The following is a 17,852-nucleotide window of genomic DNA, read 5'->3' as shown; positions in this document are numbered from 1 at the left end:
AGCAGACGGCCGAGGAGAAGCAGACACCACTGCTGAACCTGAATGTCTTCCGTTTCGAAAAACAGAACCTGGATGTCTCGAGAGATAGATCATCACAGCAGATTCAGTCCACTTGGCCTTCAGAAACTGCCATACCCGGTCGCCCTCGTTGTTTCCCCCGTTCACGTTCCACGACGAGACTCAACCCCGAATCACCGCACGCGCGCGAGACTTCAAAAGAGCAAGCGTGCTCCGTACGCACTCCGTACAGAAATGCACCGACCAGCGCCAGCCCAAGAAGCAGACGCCACTGATCTTCTTCAGGGATCACCGCAGCAGCAAACACCACCATGACTTAAGTATGTTCAGCGGTAAAAGTCCCAAGCTTTCGTTTTCAGCAAAGTCGTGTGGCGCGTGCCGTGAGGTTCCCATCCCATCAACCGTATCCCCGATGGATCCGTGATATTCTTTCTTCCCGTTGGCTCCGCTCCACCGATAGTGCGCGTCGCTGCCTGTCCTGTCCTCGATCGACCCCCCTACGTACAGTCATACTCCTACATACAGTCTGCGTAGCGTACCCCGTGAAAAAGAAAGAGAAAGGAAAAGGCCGGGGGATTGGATTGATTCCCCGATCCCTTCTGCTGGTGCTCTGTGTCTCGCTGGATCGACCGCGTCCGTTCGCCCAAAGTGGCCTCCCGTCGAGTACGCGTCATCTCTTCAAAGAACCCATACGCGCCTGCCTGCCTGCCGGCCGGTTAACTTTCCCCACCAATCATCCACATCATCATCCTGTATAGAACTATGGTATTAGCGTCCTTTGCCTTCGGATCCATCCATCGATCGGCCGCTTCCCGTTTGTTCCGGCAGGAAAAGAAAGAAGGAGCGGATGATGGGCGGTCACCTCGTGCGTGTCGAGTTTAATTTGCTTCCCCATTTCGCATCGTTTTCTGATTGATGGTCTCGCCCGCTAGCTGGAGCGTCAGCCGGGACTTGTTGAATGGAGCGTCAGTGTTTTTGTATGTCTGTTTCTAGCAGGTGTCCTCTTGCTGCCTGCAGGCTACAGTTCCAATGAACGAACCTGTGGAGCGACCGACCAGATTGTGCCCGGCGTTCGTTTGCTCGCCGGTCACTGATGAATGGCACGTACGGCTAACCTAACCACCGCCAGAGCTCGTGAAACCCGCGTCCTTTCCTTTCCTTTCTTTTCTGGCAAAAAAAGTGTGCGTGCTCCTTCTGAACTGCCTACCTGTACCAGCAATATCGTTAGGTTTCTTTCCATTGGGCCCAGGACTAAGCGAGTGACTGGAGGAGGTTAAAAGAGGCGACAGGAGGAGCCGCGTCCGTGCGCAGGATAAGATATCTGCAAGATCCGGTCAGGACAATTGTAGGACCTATAGAAGTAGGAGAGGGAAATGGCATCTTGCAGTACTGCAGCGAGCGGCCAAAGCCCAAAAGTCGAACTAGGCTAGCCAGGAACGAATGACGGCTGATTCTTCGTCATCAGTCCGATTAATAAGGGGAGAAGAAAGTGTGTATTATTGGAACTGTTCGGCCGGTCCATCCAGTTGCAGTCCAGTGGAGGCAGGACCTCCTGTCCGGGGACAGTGACATCTTCTTGCTTGTCCAGATCCACCGGCCACATGCTTCTTTCTTTGAATAAATCGTAAAATGAGAGAGCATCCGGTGACTCGATCGGCGGCATCGTCGAGCGTGGCAACCAAGATTTGGTTCGTTAGTAGAGAAGGCGGATTTGAGAATTGTTGCCGACTTTTAGAAGCGAGAATGATGAGAATTTCTTTTTGCTTGTGTGGGATAGAGGCTACCTACGAGGATATGTACGAGCTATGTATTTTTTGGAAGCGAGGATGATGATCGGGCCGAACCTGTTTGCGATTCGAAAGGACGAATCTAACTCGTGTATTGTTCCTGTCAGTCTGTGCATTTGGTGGATTCGTGATGGGGAATTTTATACGAGCACATTGGCGAGGGCAACTCCTAGTCATACGCTTTTGAATTGACGGAGAATGAAATCTTGCTGAGCTAGTAAAAATAAATGTGAGAGGTGTTTATCAGTAATAATCGGTACTACCTCCGTTCCGGTATACGAGGCCCCACGCATCCCTAGGTTGAAGATTCAACTAATATAATAGCATCTTCACTCGGCCCCCCTAAAGTCCCCCTAAACGGTCTTGGGGGGCGCCGGCGCCCAAAAACCCACCCAGACGGCCTTCCTAATTTGTTTTTTCATCCGGCGCGGCCCAAAAAGTTATCCGGCGCCCCCAGGCCGAACCCAGCCCACGGGGGGGCGAGCGGGGGCCTGGCGCAACGCATTATTGTGGCGGGCCCGCCTTGTCAGCGACCAATTAAACGCCCGCACCGGTTTCTCACCGGCCCCTCCTCCGCTCCCGAGTGGAAATTAATGGCGGTCGCCCGCCGGTCGCCACGTGGCCGCGTTTATCGCCGTGTTCAAACGCCTGCCGATTCGCATCTCGGCGATATAAAAAGGGGCGTCCACCGGCGACCAGACGGCATTCTTCTCTCGGCGCCTCCTCTCCTCGCCCAAACCCTAAACCCTCTATCTCGCCCTAAACCCTCCCATGCCGACGATCACCATGGCTGCCGGCGACGAGTCGTGGCACCGGGCGACGCTCACGCTCGAGGAGGCCGAGTGTAACATCCCAAAATTTCAAACTTTTACATGTGCATCGGATCCGTGAGCATCATGCCACAATTGCATATTTGAATTCAAAATTTGAATCTCAAAAGGTTTTAAAGGACTTTGTTTACACCCATTTAAGCTTTGGACTCTCAAACCAATAGGGTTTATGTATAAAAGGGTTATTGCATATATAAGCTATCCCATAATTTTTGGATAATTATTTGGAGTTGAAAAAGTATTTTTTTTAAAATAGATATATAGCCCTAAAAGCATTTATAGGACAAATGTATTTTTATATATTTTATTTTCAGGGGAAGCTACTCCCAAAAGTTGAATCATAGTAAAACATGATTTTACAAATTTTCTGGAATTTCTTTGGATCAATTTGGAGTTCAAAATCAAAAGATATCAAAGAAATGAGAAAAACAGAAAAAGAAAAGGTTAAAGAAAAAAATTAGGACGGACCGACCCACTGGGCCGGCCCGCTAAGCCGCGAACCGGCCGACCACGCCCGAACCGGACCGGTCCACGCGCGCGCCCGCCGCCACTGACGCGTGGGACCCACGCGTCACTCTTCGTCTTCGTTAGGAAGGCGCCCGTCACGGCGCCGAATCCGCGCCGGACTCGCCGCACGCCTTCGTCGCCCCGCCGATTTAGGCTTTCCCGAAGCTGCGCGCCCGCGTCCCTCTAAAGCTCGCGGCCTCCCCGTTCTTTTCCCCTTCTCCTTTTCGCCGATTACCCGCCCACGCTGCTCCGATTTCTCGCCGAAGGGCTCCGCCGCCGACGCCGTTCTCGCGCCGCGCCCGACCTCGCCGGTGAGCCATTCCGCCCGCGGTTTCAAATTTCCGGAGCCCCTCGCACTTGCGCTTGTTTTGACACGCTCTTTTTGTCGTTTGAAGACCGTAGCACCGCCCCCGTCGACGCCGAACCTCGCCGGAGTCCGCCGCCCGCGCCGCCGCGCCCGTCTTCGTCCTAGGCGAGCACCTCGCCGACCCCGTCACCAAGTTCGCCGTGCCGTGCAGCCCCGTCCCCGCACGTCCCCGCGCCGCCCGCCTCGCCGGAGGCCGCCCGCCGCCGCCCGCCCGTGCCGCGCCGCTGCCGGAGAAGCTCGCTGGAACCCTAGTTCGTGGAGGTGAGATCTCGGCCGTCCATTTCATCTCAACGGTCCAGATTTGATCCCGTTTTTATTTTTAATCGAACCGGTACCGACGAATAAGAACACGACACGTGGCACCTATTTAATAAAATGAAAATCTAATTTTAATTCCCCGGAATAATTAAATGGCCTTTTTGCAGAAAAGCCCCTGTTATTTCAAATGATCATAACTTTAAATCTGTTTGGCCAAATTTAATGATCCACACCTTTTTGGAATCCTTAGGAAATATAGAATCTTTTGGCACAGTACAATTTCAAATTTGAATCTTTGAATCACATTCAAATTACAGAATAGTGTTTAATACCATTCAATTTATAACTAATTATTTAGAAGTCCTTTTTGAATGAAACCAGTGCCCATTTTTTTTTTAATATCCTCTGTCCATTGGGATAGAGAGATAAATATTTTGAATTAGTTTGTTAGGCTGATGCCAATAAAACCTCATTTTAGGATTTGAACCCTAGCCTTTGCCTTTTATTTAAAACCCTAATGCACTTGTTTTAAATACTTGTGCTTAAGATCAGTAGATCACCCGAATAAAATAAACCTAATCATGTCACATGTTTGCATCGCATCATAGCATACATTCTTTTGTCATGTTTGAATTGTGTGTTTATGTGTGTGTATGTTTGTTTGATTGTATAGTATTCTCGGAGAGCGAACCTTGCGATTGTGACGAGCGTTTGAACTCCAACTACTATCAAGGCAAGTTCACTTTGATCATATCCTATTATTGTTTGTTTTAAAATGCTTATGCATTAGAGTTGTTTGTAGAAATGATATGACTATTACTCGTACTTATGCTAGCTATGATTGACCTACTAGTTATAGGGTTACCTTTGCGATGAATCCTCCACCAATAGCCATCGTGATTAGAATTGCTTAGCCCTGCTATGTTAGTATACGTGGAAGGGAATCTCAATCAAATGTGAAATGATGATGTGGAGTGATTTTGGAAACTTGGCAAAAACAAACCTAATGAACCATCTTGGGTGGACTGCTTTGAGATTTTGAAATGTTATGCGACGTCAGGTCCATTTCTATGGGTCCCTCTGAGTCGAGTCTCCGTGGATTCGGAGATGGATCGTCCATGGAAGTCTCTTTCGTGGATTCGGGGAGCGCTTGCGTCGCAAATGTGGAATGCCACCTGGGGTATCAGAGACTGGACTAGTTTCCTGTTTAGTAGCTTCCAGTACAACCACAAGTTAAATGGGCTCTGGCTGGATGGAGTAAGAAATGTGAACTCAGATCCGATGGATTGTACTGAGGTAGTTGTGTAGGTGGGAGCACGGGTCCCTCAGGTGGTCTGGGCAGACATGTTCTGAAAATTCTTGAAGTCGATGCCGTTGCTACTCCCCCGGGAGGACAGTAAGGGATTAACACGTCGATTTCTTGTGGGGAATGTGTACAACCTCTCGAGAGTGTCAAACTAAGTACTTAGCCGTGTCCCCGGTTACGGACAATTATGAGCAACTAAATATTGGGGCTGTAAGGAAAGTCTCACTCATTCCAACTTTTTAAATAAAATGAATGGTTTGAACAGGGTAGGGGCACTCGATGTTTCTACTCAATGTGCTCTAGGTTAATAGGAGCATGGGTGTTTCTACCCCGTGTCCACTAGTTAACAATATTGTAACATTCACTTGTAGTAAGATAAACTATGTTTTGCTACCACGCCATAAAGCATGAACTCCACTATACCTCAATTTCATATACTTGGTAGGATCTGTTATAACTTCCAAGTGAACTTGCCAATACATTCAAATGTACTGACCAGGTAGTGGCTGCAATTAACAATGCAGGTGAATCTGACGAAGAGTGAGGTTCGTCGATGTTATTTGGGTCATGTGTTTACATTCCAACATACTCTCTCCTCTAGGAGTAGATGAGGCCATTTTCCTCTACCTTTCCGCTGCAGTTTTGTGATACAATGTTATCATGGTTTTGAAACAATATTTTTTTATGCTGGCCTAAGAGGTCATGCAAGTTTGTAAGTACAATTTAAGTTATGGACGATACGATGTCATAAAGTACTTTTGACCTTTCTATCTTGGTATTACATCTTGAACTGTGTGTGGTAGTGAGTCGATCCAGGGACTAGCACAAATAAGTACAGAGATCGAACCCTAACAAGGGGGCGGCCGAGGCCCTCCACGAGCACGAGTACCCGGTGCCGCCCGATTGCCGGCTGCCGGGGCACTGGACGCTCAGCATCGGCGGCATCCCGACGCCGCCGGTGCCAACGGGCCGTGCCCGGACCGCCGCCATCAACGCCCATTGGTGGCACGGGCTGACGGCGGCAGAGCGTGACGGCCCCGGGTGGAACCGCGCCACCGGGGCCAACAGGGCGGCGTTCTTCGCCGACCGTCGACCTCGCTCGGTACGAGGGCCAAGGCGAGCGCCCGCCGCCGGGTCGATTCAACATTGACGCCCGGCGGCGGTTCTGGAGAGGGCGCAGCGTGGCGGTGGTGCTAGCGCACATCGCCGCCGGCGATCACCCCCGCCTGGAGACGCCCCCACCACCGCCAGCGGCAGGACGACATCGGTATGGGTACGACGACTCCGGCGCCTCCCGCTCCCCTGCTACGGCATCTTACCGCAGCGCCTCCTCGCTGGTGGTGCGCATCAAGGAGGAGCCGGGGGCATCTTCCTGCCGACGGGGGCCGGAGCCGCCTCGCGGCCATGTCCGCCTAGTCCGGCCCAAGCCAGAGCCGCAGTGGGCACCGCCGCCGGAGTACGAGCGCCTGGCGCTCGAATGGCGGCAGGACGGCGACCCCGAGGAGTTCCCGGGGCTGACGGCGGCGGAGCGCGCCAGCGAGCGCGAGGCCGAGGAGGCAAGACGCCTCGGCATCGCCATGACGGACGAGGAGGCGTCGGCGTGGAGCGCCAAGGAGGCGGAGAGGAAGGCCGCCGAGAAGAAGGCGGGGAAGAGGCCGGCGCCGGAGGTGAAGACGGAGCCGATCGAAATCGACTCCAACAAGGCGTACCTCGCCTACTTCAGCGACCTCTACCACTAGGCGGCCCTTTATTTTTTTAGAATTATGTAAATATTATGAAAAACTTTATGTTTAGTTAAATTTCACCTACTTCCGCCGAATTTAGTTAAATTTTGGGGGGGGGGGTTATTGGGGGCACGGCTGGGTCACGGTGGAACCCTAAAAAAAAAACCCGCCGACGCCCCCCCAAAGGGCCTAAAAAACGGCTGCGTCGGACGCCCAATGAGGGGCGCGGCTGGAGATGCTCTAACATGAGTCTTATATCATACAAATTATATCATTAGAAAGGTTGAAGATTTAACTAAAAATTATATCATTAGAAAATTTTGTTATATAATTTTGTTATATTAGTTAAATCTTCAACATAGAGATGCGCGGAGGACCCATATACCGGAACGGAGGGAGTAGTACCAAGAGAAATCTTGGGCAGGAATTTGAAATTTGACAATACAGTTTTTTAAATTGTTCTTAACCGGAACCAACACTAATACAGTAATTTGGGAAAGTAGTAGCTCTGTACTGCAAAAGGTGCAACTTTTTTTTTAGCGGACAAAGTGCAACTTAGGTAGTGGGCTTTTTAAGTGCCAAAGCAAACAAAGTGGGCAGAACCTAGTGGGCTTCAGGGGCCAAAGAAAACAAAGCAGGCTTCATGGCCCAACCAGAACGCTCCCACAGGAAGGCGGCCTAATAGACCAGGCTTGGTAGTATCTGCTAACGGGCCAGGTGTTACTGGCTCAATTCGATTGAGTGGATTAGGATTCGACAAGTAACAGCAACCAATTTGGGGGAGAAGAGAGCCGGAGCAGGGAGAGAGTTTGGACGACAAGTTCAGGTTCAACTTATTCGACAAGACAAAAGCAAGTAGAACACGATGCTTAAGTAGCTGGCTTCCTGCCGATGCCTCCGAGCTCCCAAGTCTGTGGATCGTATCGCTTGTTGGGCTTTGGTTCTCGCTTGGGTCAGCCAGGCTCGGGCCCAATATCTTCCTCAGTATCTTCTGAAGCAGAACTCGAACTGTTATACTCTGTTTCAGGTTTGTCAGGGTTGATCATAGGATCTGCCGTGACACCAGGCTATTCTTTTGGGAGCATACTGGGCCGCGTGATCCTGCCGAAATCCTGTTCTACATTCGAGCACCAGGCCCACGATGTATTTAAGCTCGTGTCCAATCGCTCCATGACTCGTATGCATTTATGCGAGTTGCGTCATTTTCTCTCCTGACGAGAACAGAACAGAACACACACTGCTCCCTTCTCTCTTCAAAGCTTGATGGAAGCTTCAGTGCCTGTATTGTGCTGTGCGCGCAGCCAGCCGATCGAGCTTGTTGGTAGACCAGGCGCACGTGTGTCGGGCCTCCTTGCCTCTCCAATTTCAGCAAAGGAGCAGTGACCAAACAAGCACCCCGAACTAGCGTCCCGTGTTCCCGCTGGTTCAGAGGAGGTGCTAAATCTGCAGCCCATCATCTCCCATGCTCTGCATATTTCCAGCCTTGCTTGCCGCCAAGAGGCAAGAGCCCACCACATACAGGGCTCGTGCACACTTGCAAAATCTGTTTGGAACATGTGTTCACTTTTGGCTACATAGTACAAGCCACATTGCTCGCAAGCTAGCTGTGTAGTGCAATTTCTGTAAATGCAAAAAAGATTTCCGTGTCAAAGCACCAGCAAAGTGTCTTTTTAGCGTCGGAAAAGTAACATTTGGTGGAGCAGCAGTGGCTTGCACTAACCGAAGTGCCATATTGTTTGCTTACTTTGCTTACTGCGTAAGTTTCCATTTTATTATTTTGCACTTGCCGAATCGATCTACTAGTAATCCTTCCGTCCCATATCAAGTGACTCAAGTTTACTCAGATATGGATGTATCTATGTCTAAAAAGTGTCTAAATACAGTCATTTAATATGAGACGGAGCGAGTATGTGACAGGCTCCATCAAAAAGGAAATGCTGAAGTCTAAATTTGAAGATACAAAGTCTGAAGGTTGTAATTTTTTTTCCTAGTCTGTGTTAGCTTCTGTTAATATGGGCAGTGGTTGGTATGTAGAATGTATCTATGTCTAACCTGTAAATGTATCTGTGCCTAATGTATGTATGCACTGCAAATGTATCTATTGTTAGGATTAGATTCCAACAGATCATGTCCATCCGGTTGGTAAGTTATAAACCAAACCGTGATCTCCTCCTGATTTTGTGCATTGTAAACAAACCCTCCATGTATATCTCTTTGGCATATAAATATACACCACGCGGCCTCCTACGGGAGGTAGAAACGCTTCCCACGTTTAGATGGTATCAGAGCCACTCTTCCATCTAATCTAGCGTTCTCATCTACCTTCCACCCGCCATCCATGGCTTCCTCCTCAAGTGTTCCTGCGTCCCTAGGCGCACCACCGTTGGAGAAGCTGACCAGGGAGAATTTTCTCCTATGGAAAGCGCAGGTGCTCCCAGCTCTGCGTGGAGCGCAGATGACTGGCTTGCTTGACGCCACCGACGCCGAGCCGCAGAAGAAGATCTCCGTCACCCGCGATGACAAGACCACCGCGGAAGTTGCCAATCCGGCGTATACCTCCTGGATCACCAGAGATCAACAGGTGGTTGGCTATTTGCTAAACTCTCTCTCGAAAGAAATCCTTACGCAGGTCATCAGGATGGAGCATGCACATGAGATCTGGGGTGCGATCGTGAAGATGTTCTCTTCGCAACCCCGCTCGCGGATCACCAATTTGCGTCAAGCCCTTGCCAACACCAAGAAGGGCAACATGACGGCGGCGCAGTACATCTCCAAGATGAAGGCACTTGGTGATGAGCTCGTCGCCGCTGGCCGCAAGCTCGATGAAGCCAAGCTCGTCGAGTGCATCCTTGTGGGACTCGAATCTGAGTACAACCCGCTGGTCACCTCCCTCAACAACACTGACACGCTCTCTATAAGCAAGCTCTATGCATAATTTTGTTCTTATGATGCTCGTCAGGAGATGCTTGCTGAGTATGGAGGAGGAAACAGAGGCTTCCAAATCTCCGCCAACGCCGCAACTCGCGGACGTGGAGGCAATCGTGGCCGCAGTGGAAACTGTGGACGCGGCAGAGGCGGTGTTCGCAATGCTCCAGCCGCCAACAACAATCAAGGTGGACCAATCAAGGTGGACGTGGTCGTGGCGGATCGTCTACTCGACGAGATGTCACATGCCAAATCTGCCAGAAAGTTGGCCACCCGGCCAATGAATGCTGGTATCGTTACGAGGAGGACAACTACAGCAATGAGCATGGGGCAAACCTTGCCTCATATGGCGTCGACACCAATTGGTACGCCGATACAGGTGCGACGGTCCACATCACCGGCGAGCTAGACCGGCTGACTACACGAGAGAAGTACAAGGGCAAGGATCAAGCGCACGCTGCAAGTGGAGCAGGTATGGACATTGCGCATGTTGGTCATACTGTTGTGCCTATCCCTAGCCGAAATCTTCATCTCAGAAATATCTTGCATGTTCCAAGTGCATCCAAAAGCTTACTTTCAGTTAACAAACTTGTTTATGATAATAATGCCTTTTATGAATTTTATCCCACATATTTCTTGATAAAGGATCGAGCCACGAGGAAACTTCTTCTTAGCGGACCCAGCCGTGGTGGACTCTATCCCTTGAAGTCATCATCATCATCTCGAGCTAGCAAGCAAGCCCATGTCGCCACAAAAGTTTCTACTGCCAAATGGCATCGTCGTCTTGGTCATCCGTCTTTTTCCGTAGTTCAACAAATTCTTAACAATAATAAACTTTTGTTTGTCAAGGATCATAGTTTTGATTCCGTTTGTGATGCATGTCAGTGTGCTAAAAGTCATCAATTGCCATATCCAGTTTCTACTAGTATCTCCACTACTCCTTTGCAACTTGTGTTTTCTGATGTTTGGGGTCCTGCACCATCTTCTGTTGGAAGACACTCATATTATGTGAGCTTTATCGATGACTTTAGCAAATTCACATGGATATATCTCCTTAAAAAGAAATTTGATGTATTTTCAGTCTTTCATAATTTCAAGAACTTTGTTGAACGGAAATTTGATAGAAAAATCATTGCCATGCAAACTGATTGGGGGGGAGAATATGAGAAATTGAACTCTTTGTTTCAAACTCTTGGCATCTCACATCATGTGTCCTGTCCACATGCACATCAACAAAAAGGCTCTTCCGAGTGCAAACATAGACACATTGTTGACGTTGGTCTCTCTTTGTTAGCCCATGCATCCATGCCATTAAAATTCTGGGATGAGGCTTTTCTTACTGCTACATATCTCATTAATCTCCTACCAAGCAAAGTCATTAATTCTGACACACCAACCAAGAGACTCCTCAACATCACACCACACTATGAAAATCTTCGTGTGTTTAGCTGTGCTTGCTGGCCAAACCTTCGACCGTACAACACACGCAAACTTGCGTTTCGGTCTAAGCGATGTGTGTTCCTCGGCTATAGTCCTTTGCATAAAGGGGTCAAGTGTCTTGATGTTGCCACAGGTCGAGTTTACATCTCTCGTGACGTGGTCTTCGACGAATCTGTCTTTCCCTTTCAGGAACTACACCCGAATGCCGGAGCTCTCCTTCGCAAAGAAATTCTTCTCCTTCCCGAGAATCTCCACCCAAACTCGGCATCTAATCAAGGGGGCATAACATGTATTGATCATATGCATAGTCCTACTTCTACTTGTGTGCAGAATCGTGGAGATCGAGGAGAAAATCAAGCAGAAAATTCGGATGAAAATCCGGAGGAAGCTGATGCAGGTCCCAACACGAACAGTGCTGGGAATCATCCACCGACCGACACAGAAAGCGAGGAGGATCCGGTTGATTGGGCGGCGCAATCTTCCTTGGATCACGTGCCTGCACAAAGCGCGTCCGGATCAACGGCAGGCGAATCTGCCTCGTCGCATGTGTCCTCTCGTGTGGCCCCACGTGGGCACACCGCGTCGCCAGGGGGCACCGGTGGATCCACCTCGAGGGGCGAGCCAAGCGAGTCGCTGCCCCGCGCGCAAGGATTGTCTGCGCCAGCGGAATCCTCACCAACCTCCGGATCCCATGTGGGTGATCAATCTGTGGCAAGGCGCACCAGACTCCAACACGGTAAAAGGTTTCCTAAAATTCGAAAAGATGGAACTATTCCGTATGGTATGCTATGTGCTACAAGTGAACCAAGCGATCTTTAGGACGCACTAGATGACAAGAACTGGAAGAAAGCGATGAATGAAGAGTATGATGCTCTCATGAAAAATGAGACATGTCATCTTGTTCCTGCAAGTCAAGGTAAAAACATAATTGACTGCAAATGGGTTTACAGAATCAAAAGAAAAGCTGATGGCACAATAGACAGGTACAAGGCACGTTTGGTAGCAAAAGGTTTTAAACAGAGATATGGCATAGATTATGAGGATAATTTTAGTCCTGTTGTTAAAGTTGCTACTATTAGACTTGTTCTTGCTATTGCTGTATCCAGGGGATGGGACTTGAGACAGCTAGATGTTCAGAATAGCTCCCTACCATGTCTGCAAACTTGATAAAGCTCTTTATGGGTTGAAGCAAGCTCCAAGAGCCTGGTATTCAAAGTTAAGCTCAAAGCTACAAGATCTTGGTTTCAAACCATTTACATCTCTCTTCATATACAGTAAGGAGGTATAACAATATTTGTGCTCATTTATGTTGATGACATAATTGTTTCAAGCTCCTCAAATAAGGCCATTCCTGCTCTACTAGAAGACTTAAAAACACACTTTGCTTTGAAAGATTTAGGAGACTTGCACTACTTTCTAGGCATTGAAGTTAAGAAGACTAATGATGGTTTGATTTTGTGCCAAGAAAAATATGCTACTGAATTGCTTGATAGGGCCGGTATGAAAGATTGTAAGCCTGCACCAACTCCATTGTCCACTTCAGAGAAACTGTCTGCACATGAAGGTGAACCACCGTGTGCAGAAGATGGAACAAGATATAGGAGTATTGTTGGTGCACTTCAATACTTAACTCTCACCCGACCAGATATATCATTCTCTGTCAATAAGATATGTCAGTTCTTGCATGCTCCAACCTCGGAACACTGCACTGTAGCCAAGCGGATCCTGAGATACATCAAAGGCACACCAGGAGTTGGACTAACCTTCAGGAGATCCTCCTCTATGCTGGTGAGTGCCTTCTCAGATGCTGACTGGGCTGGTTGTGTTGACGACAGAAGATCAACAAGAGGCTTTGCCATCTTCCTCGGTCCAAATCTAGTGTCTTGGAGTGCTAGAAAGCAAGCAACGGTGTCAAGGTCAAGTACCGAAGCTGAGTACAAGGCATTGGCAAATGCCACGGCAGAAACCATCTGGGTAGAATCCATACTTGATGAACTTGGTGTCAAGCGGGATCAAGCAGCATGTTTATGGTGTGACAACTTGGGTGCCACCTATCTATCTGCTAACCCAATATTTCATGCAAGAACTAAGCACATTGAGATAGATTATCACTTTGTTCGAGAACGAGTTGTGAACAAACTTCTGGATGTCAGATTCATCTCTTCTCAAGATCAAGTTGCAGATGGCTTCACCAAGGCATTGCCGGTACGAAGTCTACAAAAGTTTAGACGTAATCTCAACCTAGGGAAGTTGTGATTAAGGGGGAGTGCTAGGATTAGATTCCAACAGATCATGTTCATCCGGTTGGTAAGTTATAAACCAAACCGTAATCTCCTCCTGATTTTGTGCATTGTAAACAAACCCTCCATGTATATCTCTTTGGCATATAAATATACACCATGCGACCTCCTACGGGAGGTGGAAACGCTTCCCACGTTTACATCTATGCCTAACCTATAAGTGGTCAGATGTATTGTTGGTCCACTGCAATGAGAATAAGAACAAATTCTGGGAAAATGTTGTTTCCATGTGATCAATTTGAATGTACAAAATTCTGAGAAGTTGTTTCCTTGTGATCATTTTGAATATACCTGAATGGAAGATGTAAACTTCGCATGGCAGGGGATTTGCATCATTTTGTGAGGCATTCTGCTACAAAGTCAGACAAACCTACTTTTGTGCAACACTTGCTTGTCAATGGATGTGGTGGTGCCTTTCTGCACCCAACACATGTTTTCAAAAACTTCGAGAGATTCTCTGGGGCTACCTATGAGTGCAAGGCTGTTTATCCATCCTATGATGAGTCTAGTGGGGTATGTAGTTCCCTATGTTAACAGAATAACCGGATCTCTAGCATATTTAGCCTGTTGCTCAGATCAACAAGCTTGTGCGTTTCAGTGTAATCTACTCATCTTTCTGAGTTTGCATTATAGCTAGGATGTTCTGCGATGCTCTATCAGGCTGAGGAATCTCAGTCTAATGATGACTTTCTTGATTCTATTTCTGTGTGTTTCAGTGTAATCTTGTTCACATCTTGAATGAAGAAAAATGGTATGGGCGTCTGCCAAGCTTCTCAAGTACAATATGGAGTGCTTTGCTCTATATTTTTTAACACTCTTATGTCTCTTCAGTAGTAAGTCTGACTTTATTGATGGCCAGGGGCGGAGCCAGGATTTGAATATGAGGGGGGCAAAAAACTAAAAACACAAAGTATAGATAAAAATACCAATATATAAAGTCTCAACATAAAGAGTCTCAATGTAGTATATCGATAGAAAGTATAGCAACAAATGTGTGCAAGAACAAAAGAAACTAAATTTCTATGAGCTTAAATTTAACTCTACGACTACCAAGCTCATCGAACAAGTCAATGATCTTATCGGAGGTGACTTTTCTAGCTAATTCCTTCCCAATATAGACGATCATGTAGTGTCGAAGAAAGTCATCTCCCATTTTATTTCGAAGACGCGTCTTGATCAGTTTCATAGCTGAAAAAGCTCGCTCGGTGGTTGCGGTTGACACTGGTAGAGTTATGACCAAGCGCAATAACCTATCAACCATCGAGTATGCATCAGATTTACCTGTTTTAGCTAGACCAACTGTCAAATCAGCAAGTGAAGGCACGCATTTTAGTTCCGGATGGTTGCAGACATCCAATTGGAAATGTGGCAGCTGAGACTCCAGTTGAGCTCGTTCTTGGGTAGAAAAATCAGCCGGATAAAACTTTTCCACCAAAGAACATATATTTGATATGTCAAAAGAGTCAAGTCTTGGATCCAAGGATGCACACAGTGTCAGAAGCTCTGTACTTTGAACACCAAATCGATTATTGAGCTCCACCACTTGTTGATCTATGGCAACGTTGAACGCATCTACTTTATAGTGGTGAAGTGTTGTTGTGTTATCATGCTTGTTCCGAGACTTAGTCACATCAACATACCTGCAAGTCGTATTGTATAAAAATATGAGAAAGTGTACGATAAATAGAATGCAATAGAAGACAGGCGGAATTAAAGAGACATACTTGTTGTTCAAATCTGGGATATCAATCTCATGCTTCAGACAAAAAGATTTAACCTCCTCCATAAGAGGTTCCCAACCATCTTCCCTTAGCTTACCAATAAGCGCCTTGGTGTTTGAGACAGAATTTAATGCATTCAATATGTCAACATATTTCTTTTGGAGTATTTGACACAAGACATCTGTTATCTTCATAATTTTCTCCATGAGGTGCAGAATAAAAACAAAATCAAAAGAGATGATTATCTTTAGGGCTCCTGCAGCATCTCCTCTAGAATATTGTGAGACGGAACGATCCGTTGCTATACTCCTTAGGACTGCAATTGTAGCACCAAACATCTTTCGCAAGCTGTGAATTGACTTGAAGTGAGAGCTCCATCTAGTGTCCCCTGGTCTCTGTAAAGAGCCTATTTGATTTGCCCCTTTGCCTGTATCGAGCTCTCCCAATTCAATTTCACGTGCAATCTCAATAGCTTGTTTTGCAAGTAACTCATCATTGCGTTTAGACGACGCACTAACCACATTTATGATGAAATTTGCATGCTGAAAAAAATTGTTCACATCAGGCACTTCTCTTGATGCTGCAACAAGAGCCAACTGTAACTGATGAGCCATGCAATGGACATAATATGCATAAGGGCACTCGTTCAGAATAAGAGCCTTCAGTCCATTCCATTCCCCTCTCATGTTGCTTGCCCCGTCGTATCCTTGTCCTCTGATATCTTGCACATTCAGATTATTATCAACAAGGACAGCACAAATTGCATCCTTTAGAGTCGATGCAACTGTGTCTTTTACATGAATAACATCAAGGAACCGCTCCTTTATAAACCCTTCATTGTTAACAAATCGAATGACCAATGCCATCTGCTCTTTTTTGGATTCATCTCGAGCTTCGTCCACCATTATACAGAACTTGCTAGTACCAATTTCTTCTATAATATTTTTCTGCACTCTACAAGATAATAACTGAAGAATTTCTTGTTGAACCTCTCCAGATGTGTACTTAGCATTGCGTGGAGCATTTTGTAGGATAACCTCATTCACCTCCTTGTTATACAAAGCCAATAACTTTATCAGTTCAAGAAAATTACCCTGATTTATGGATCCCGGAGATTCATCATGGCCTCTAAAAGCACAAGCTTGGAATGTTAACCACCTAGTGAAATCATAAAAGAACAGGCTATTAGTATCTTGTTATAGATTTATACTACAACATATGAAGCTGTAATGTTGGACAGTACAAGAATGAAAAATATATTTCTTACCTGATGGAATCAATTGTAACTTTAAGCCTTTGCCTTGCATTTCCAATCATTTTTGCAGATGCTTGTACAATCGCCTTGTCGATATGAGTCATACTATTTTTCAGACTATGAAACGATCGAACCGAAAAGTTATGAGCAGAGTTTGAATCTTTGCCCATGTGAGTTAAGAAAGCACAATTTTTTCCAGCATTCACCTTCTTCCAGTTCGAAAATCCATCGACTGTGAATGTATCCGAGCCACATCTACCATTTGGCTTTCTTGTGAAGAGGAAACAAGGCAGGCAATATGCATGATGTTTAACAAGTGAATACTCTAGCCAAGGAAAATTAATGAAATAGCTATATTGGAATCGACGACGATGTTCATTATACGGATAATTGGCCATGTATGGCTGAAAGGGGCCCTCTGAAATATAAAATCGACGAGCTTCTTCTTGCTTATCCAGAGGAAGTTCCCAAATCTGTTGGCGTTTACCCGGATCCCGTTCATATGCTGTACTTCCTACTCTAGCCTGTTCTGAAACTTCCACTGATGCTACAATATTCTGATCATCAGTTTGCATATCGATTGGATTATCAGTTGAGTTATCATCTACAGATGGATGCTCTTCCTCAGATGGGTTTGCGTTTTCCTCTTCAGATGATACTACAATATTCTGAACAGCAGGAATACTAGAGCTTGAATTTGAAGCAACTGGTACTGGTTTGTACCAACATGATATTGATGGCGTCTTTCCAGATCCTTGATTCTTCCTCTTCATCTATTAATAATAGGAATATTTGTTGATGAATTGATGATTAGTTGATTACCTAATCATCTAAATAATTAAAGAACGAGCAAGTTACTTACCTGTACGTGTGTCCGGCCCCGGCCTCCGGCGACTCGATGTCTCGATCAATCGATCGTCTCCCAAACTGCAGTGTCTGGTCTGGTCGTCCGTCGTCTAGAGATGAAGGAGAAATTGGGGGCTCTCGATTTCCATGGTTAGCACGAGGAGAAATTGGGGCGACGAGCTATGGAAAGAAGAGGCGGGAATTAACAGCATGACCACGTCATCAAGTCAAAAAAGTCAAATCGCCTAATCAACCCTTAAACCGTCCTAAATGTGCCACGTAGGCTTTAAAACCGCTTAAAGAGGTGATTTAAATGGTATTAACGATTTCATGAGTCTAAATAACCGGTTTTCGGGTTCGGTGGGTTATGGGTCCGGCAAGTGACATTTAAGGTTGAAATATCGAGTAATAATATGATAACGTTCGAGGGGGTTGAAATTGAAGTTTCCAAGCAATGGCCTCGAATCCACAAATTTTCCACAAATCACTTTCATGTCCCAAACGACCCATCTTGTTTCGGCCCGTCCCACTTTCCTCTTCTCTATCAGGGCCCGGCCCAGGTGGGATC

At 46.8% G+C, this 17,852-nt stretch overlaps 2 protein-coding genes and 1 long non-coding RNA gene across 3 annotated transcripts; 1 reads left to right on the top strand and 2 right to left on the bottom strand.

Annotated features, from left to right (window-relative positions):
- Positions 1 to 9,070: 9,070 nt before the first annotated feature.
- Positions 9,071 to 10,647, top strand: LOC112269422. The gene is made up of 3 exons (XM_024456147.1): positions 9,071 to 9,665; positions 9,757 to 10,194; positions 10,368 to 10,647. The coding sequence occupies exons 1-2, from the start codon at positions 9,136 to 9,138 to the stop codon at positions 10,004 to 10,006; spliced, it is 780 nt and encodes a 259-aa protein (XP_024311915.1). The 5' UTR covers positions 9,071 to 9,135; the 3' UTR covers positions 10,007 to 10,194; positions 10,368 to 10,647.
- A 4,224-nt stretch (positions 10,648 to 14,871) lies between these two features.
- On the bottom strand, positions 14,872 to 16,138 carry LOC112269398 (zinc finger MYM-type protein 1-like). Its single transcript, XM_024456093.1, has 3 exons — positions 15,187 to 16,138; positions 14,972 to 15,102; positions 14,872 to 14,885 (listed from the first exon to the last, which is right to left on the bottom strand). The coding sequence occupies exons 1-3, from the start codon at positions 16,086 to 16,088 to the stop codon at positions 14,872 to 14,874; spliced, it is 1,047 nt and encodes a 348-aa protein (XP_024311861.1). The 5' UTR covers positions 16,089 to 16,138.
- Positions 16,139 to 16,195: 57 nt separating this feature from the next.
- On the bottom strand, positions 16,196 to 17,413 carry LOC112269472. Its single transcript, XR_002961316.1, has 3 exons — positions 17,301 to 17,413; positions 16,451 to 17,211; positions 16,196 to 16,341 (listed from the first exon to the last, which is right to left on the bottom strand). It is a non-coding gene; the product is annotated as an uncharacterized LOC112269472 (long non-coding RNA).
- Between the last annotated feature and the right edge of the window lie 439 nt (positions 17,414 to 17,852).

The sequence above is a fragment of the Brachypodium distachyon genome, chromosome 5 (genome assembly GCF_000005505.3).
Source record: "Brachypodium distachyon strain Bd21 chromosome 5, Brachypodium_distachyon_v3.0, whole genome shotgun sequence".
NCBI classification, from domain to species: Eukaryota; Viridiplantae; Streptophyta; class Magnoliopsida; order Poales; family Poaceae; genus Brachypodium; species Brachypodium distachyon.
This window is presented reverse-complemented; position numbering and strand designations above follow the sequence as displayed.

What these genes read in the sequence shown, in the direction of transcription:
- LOC112269422 (XM_024456147.1), top strand. Translation starts at nt 9,136, where the DNA reads ATGGCTTCCTCCTCAAGTGTTCCTGCGTCCCTAGGCGCACCACCGTTG. An exon ending in CTTGTGGGACTCGAATCTGA is followed by an intron (nt 9,666 to 9,756) that starts GTACAACCCGCT and finishes GATGCTCGTCAG; the next exon opens with GAGATGCTTGCTGAGTATGG.
- LOC112269398 (XM_024456093.1), bottom strand. Translation starts at nt 16,088, where the DNA reads ATGGTGGACGAAGCTCGAGATGAATCCAAAAAAGAGCAGATGGCATTG. An exon ending in ATCCCAGATTTGAACAACAA is followed by an intron (nt 15,103 to 15,186) that starts GTATGTCTCTTT and finishes TACGACTTGCAG; the next exon opens with GTATGTTGATGTGACTAAGT.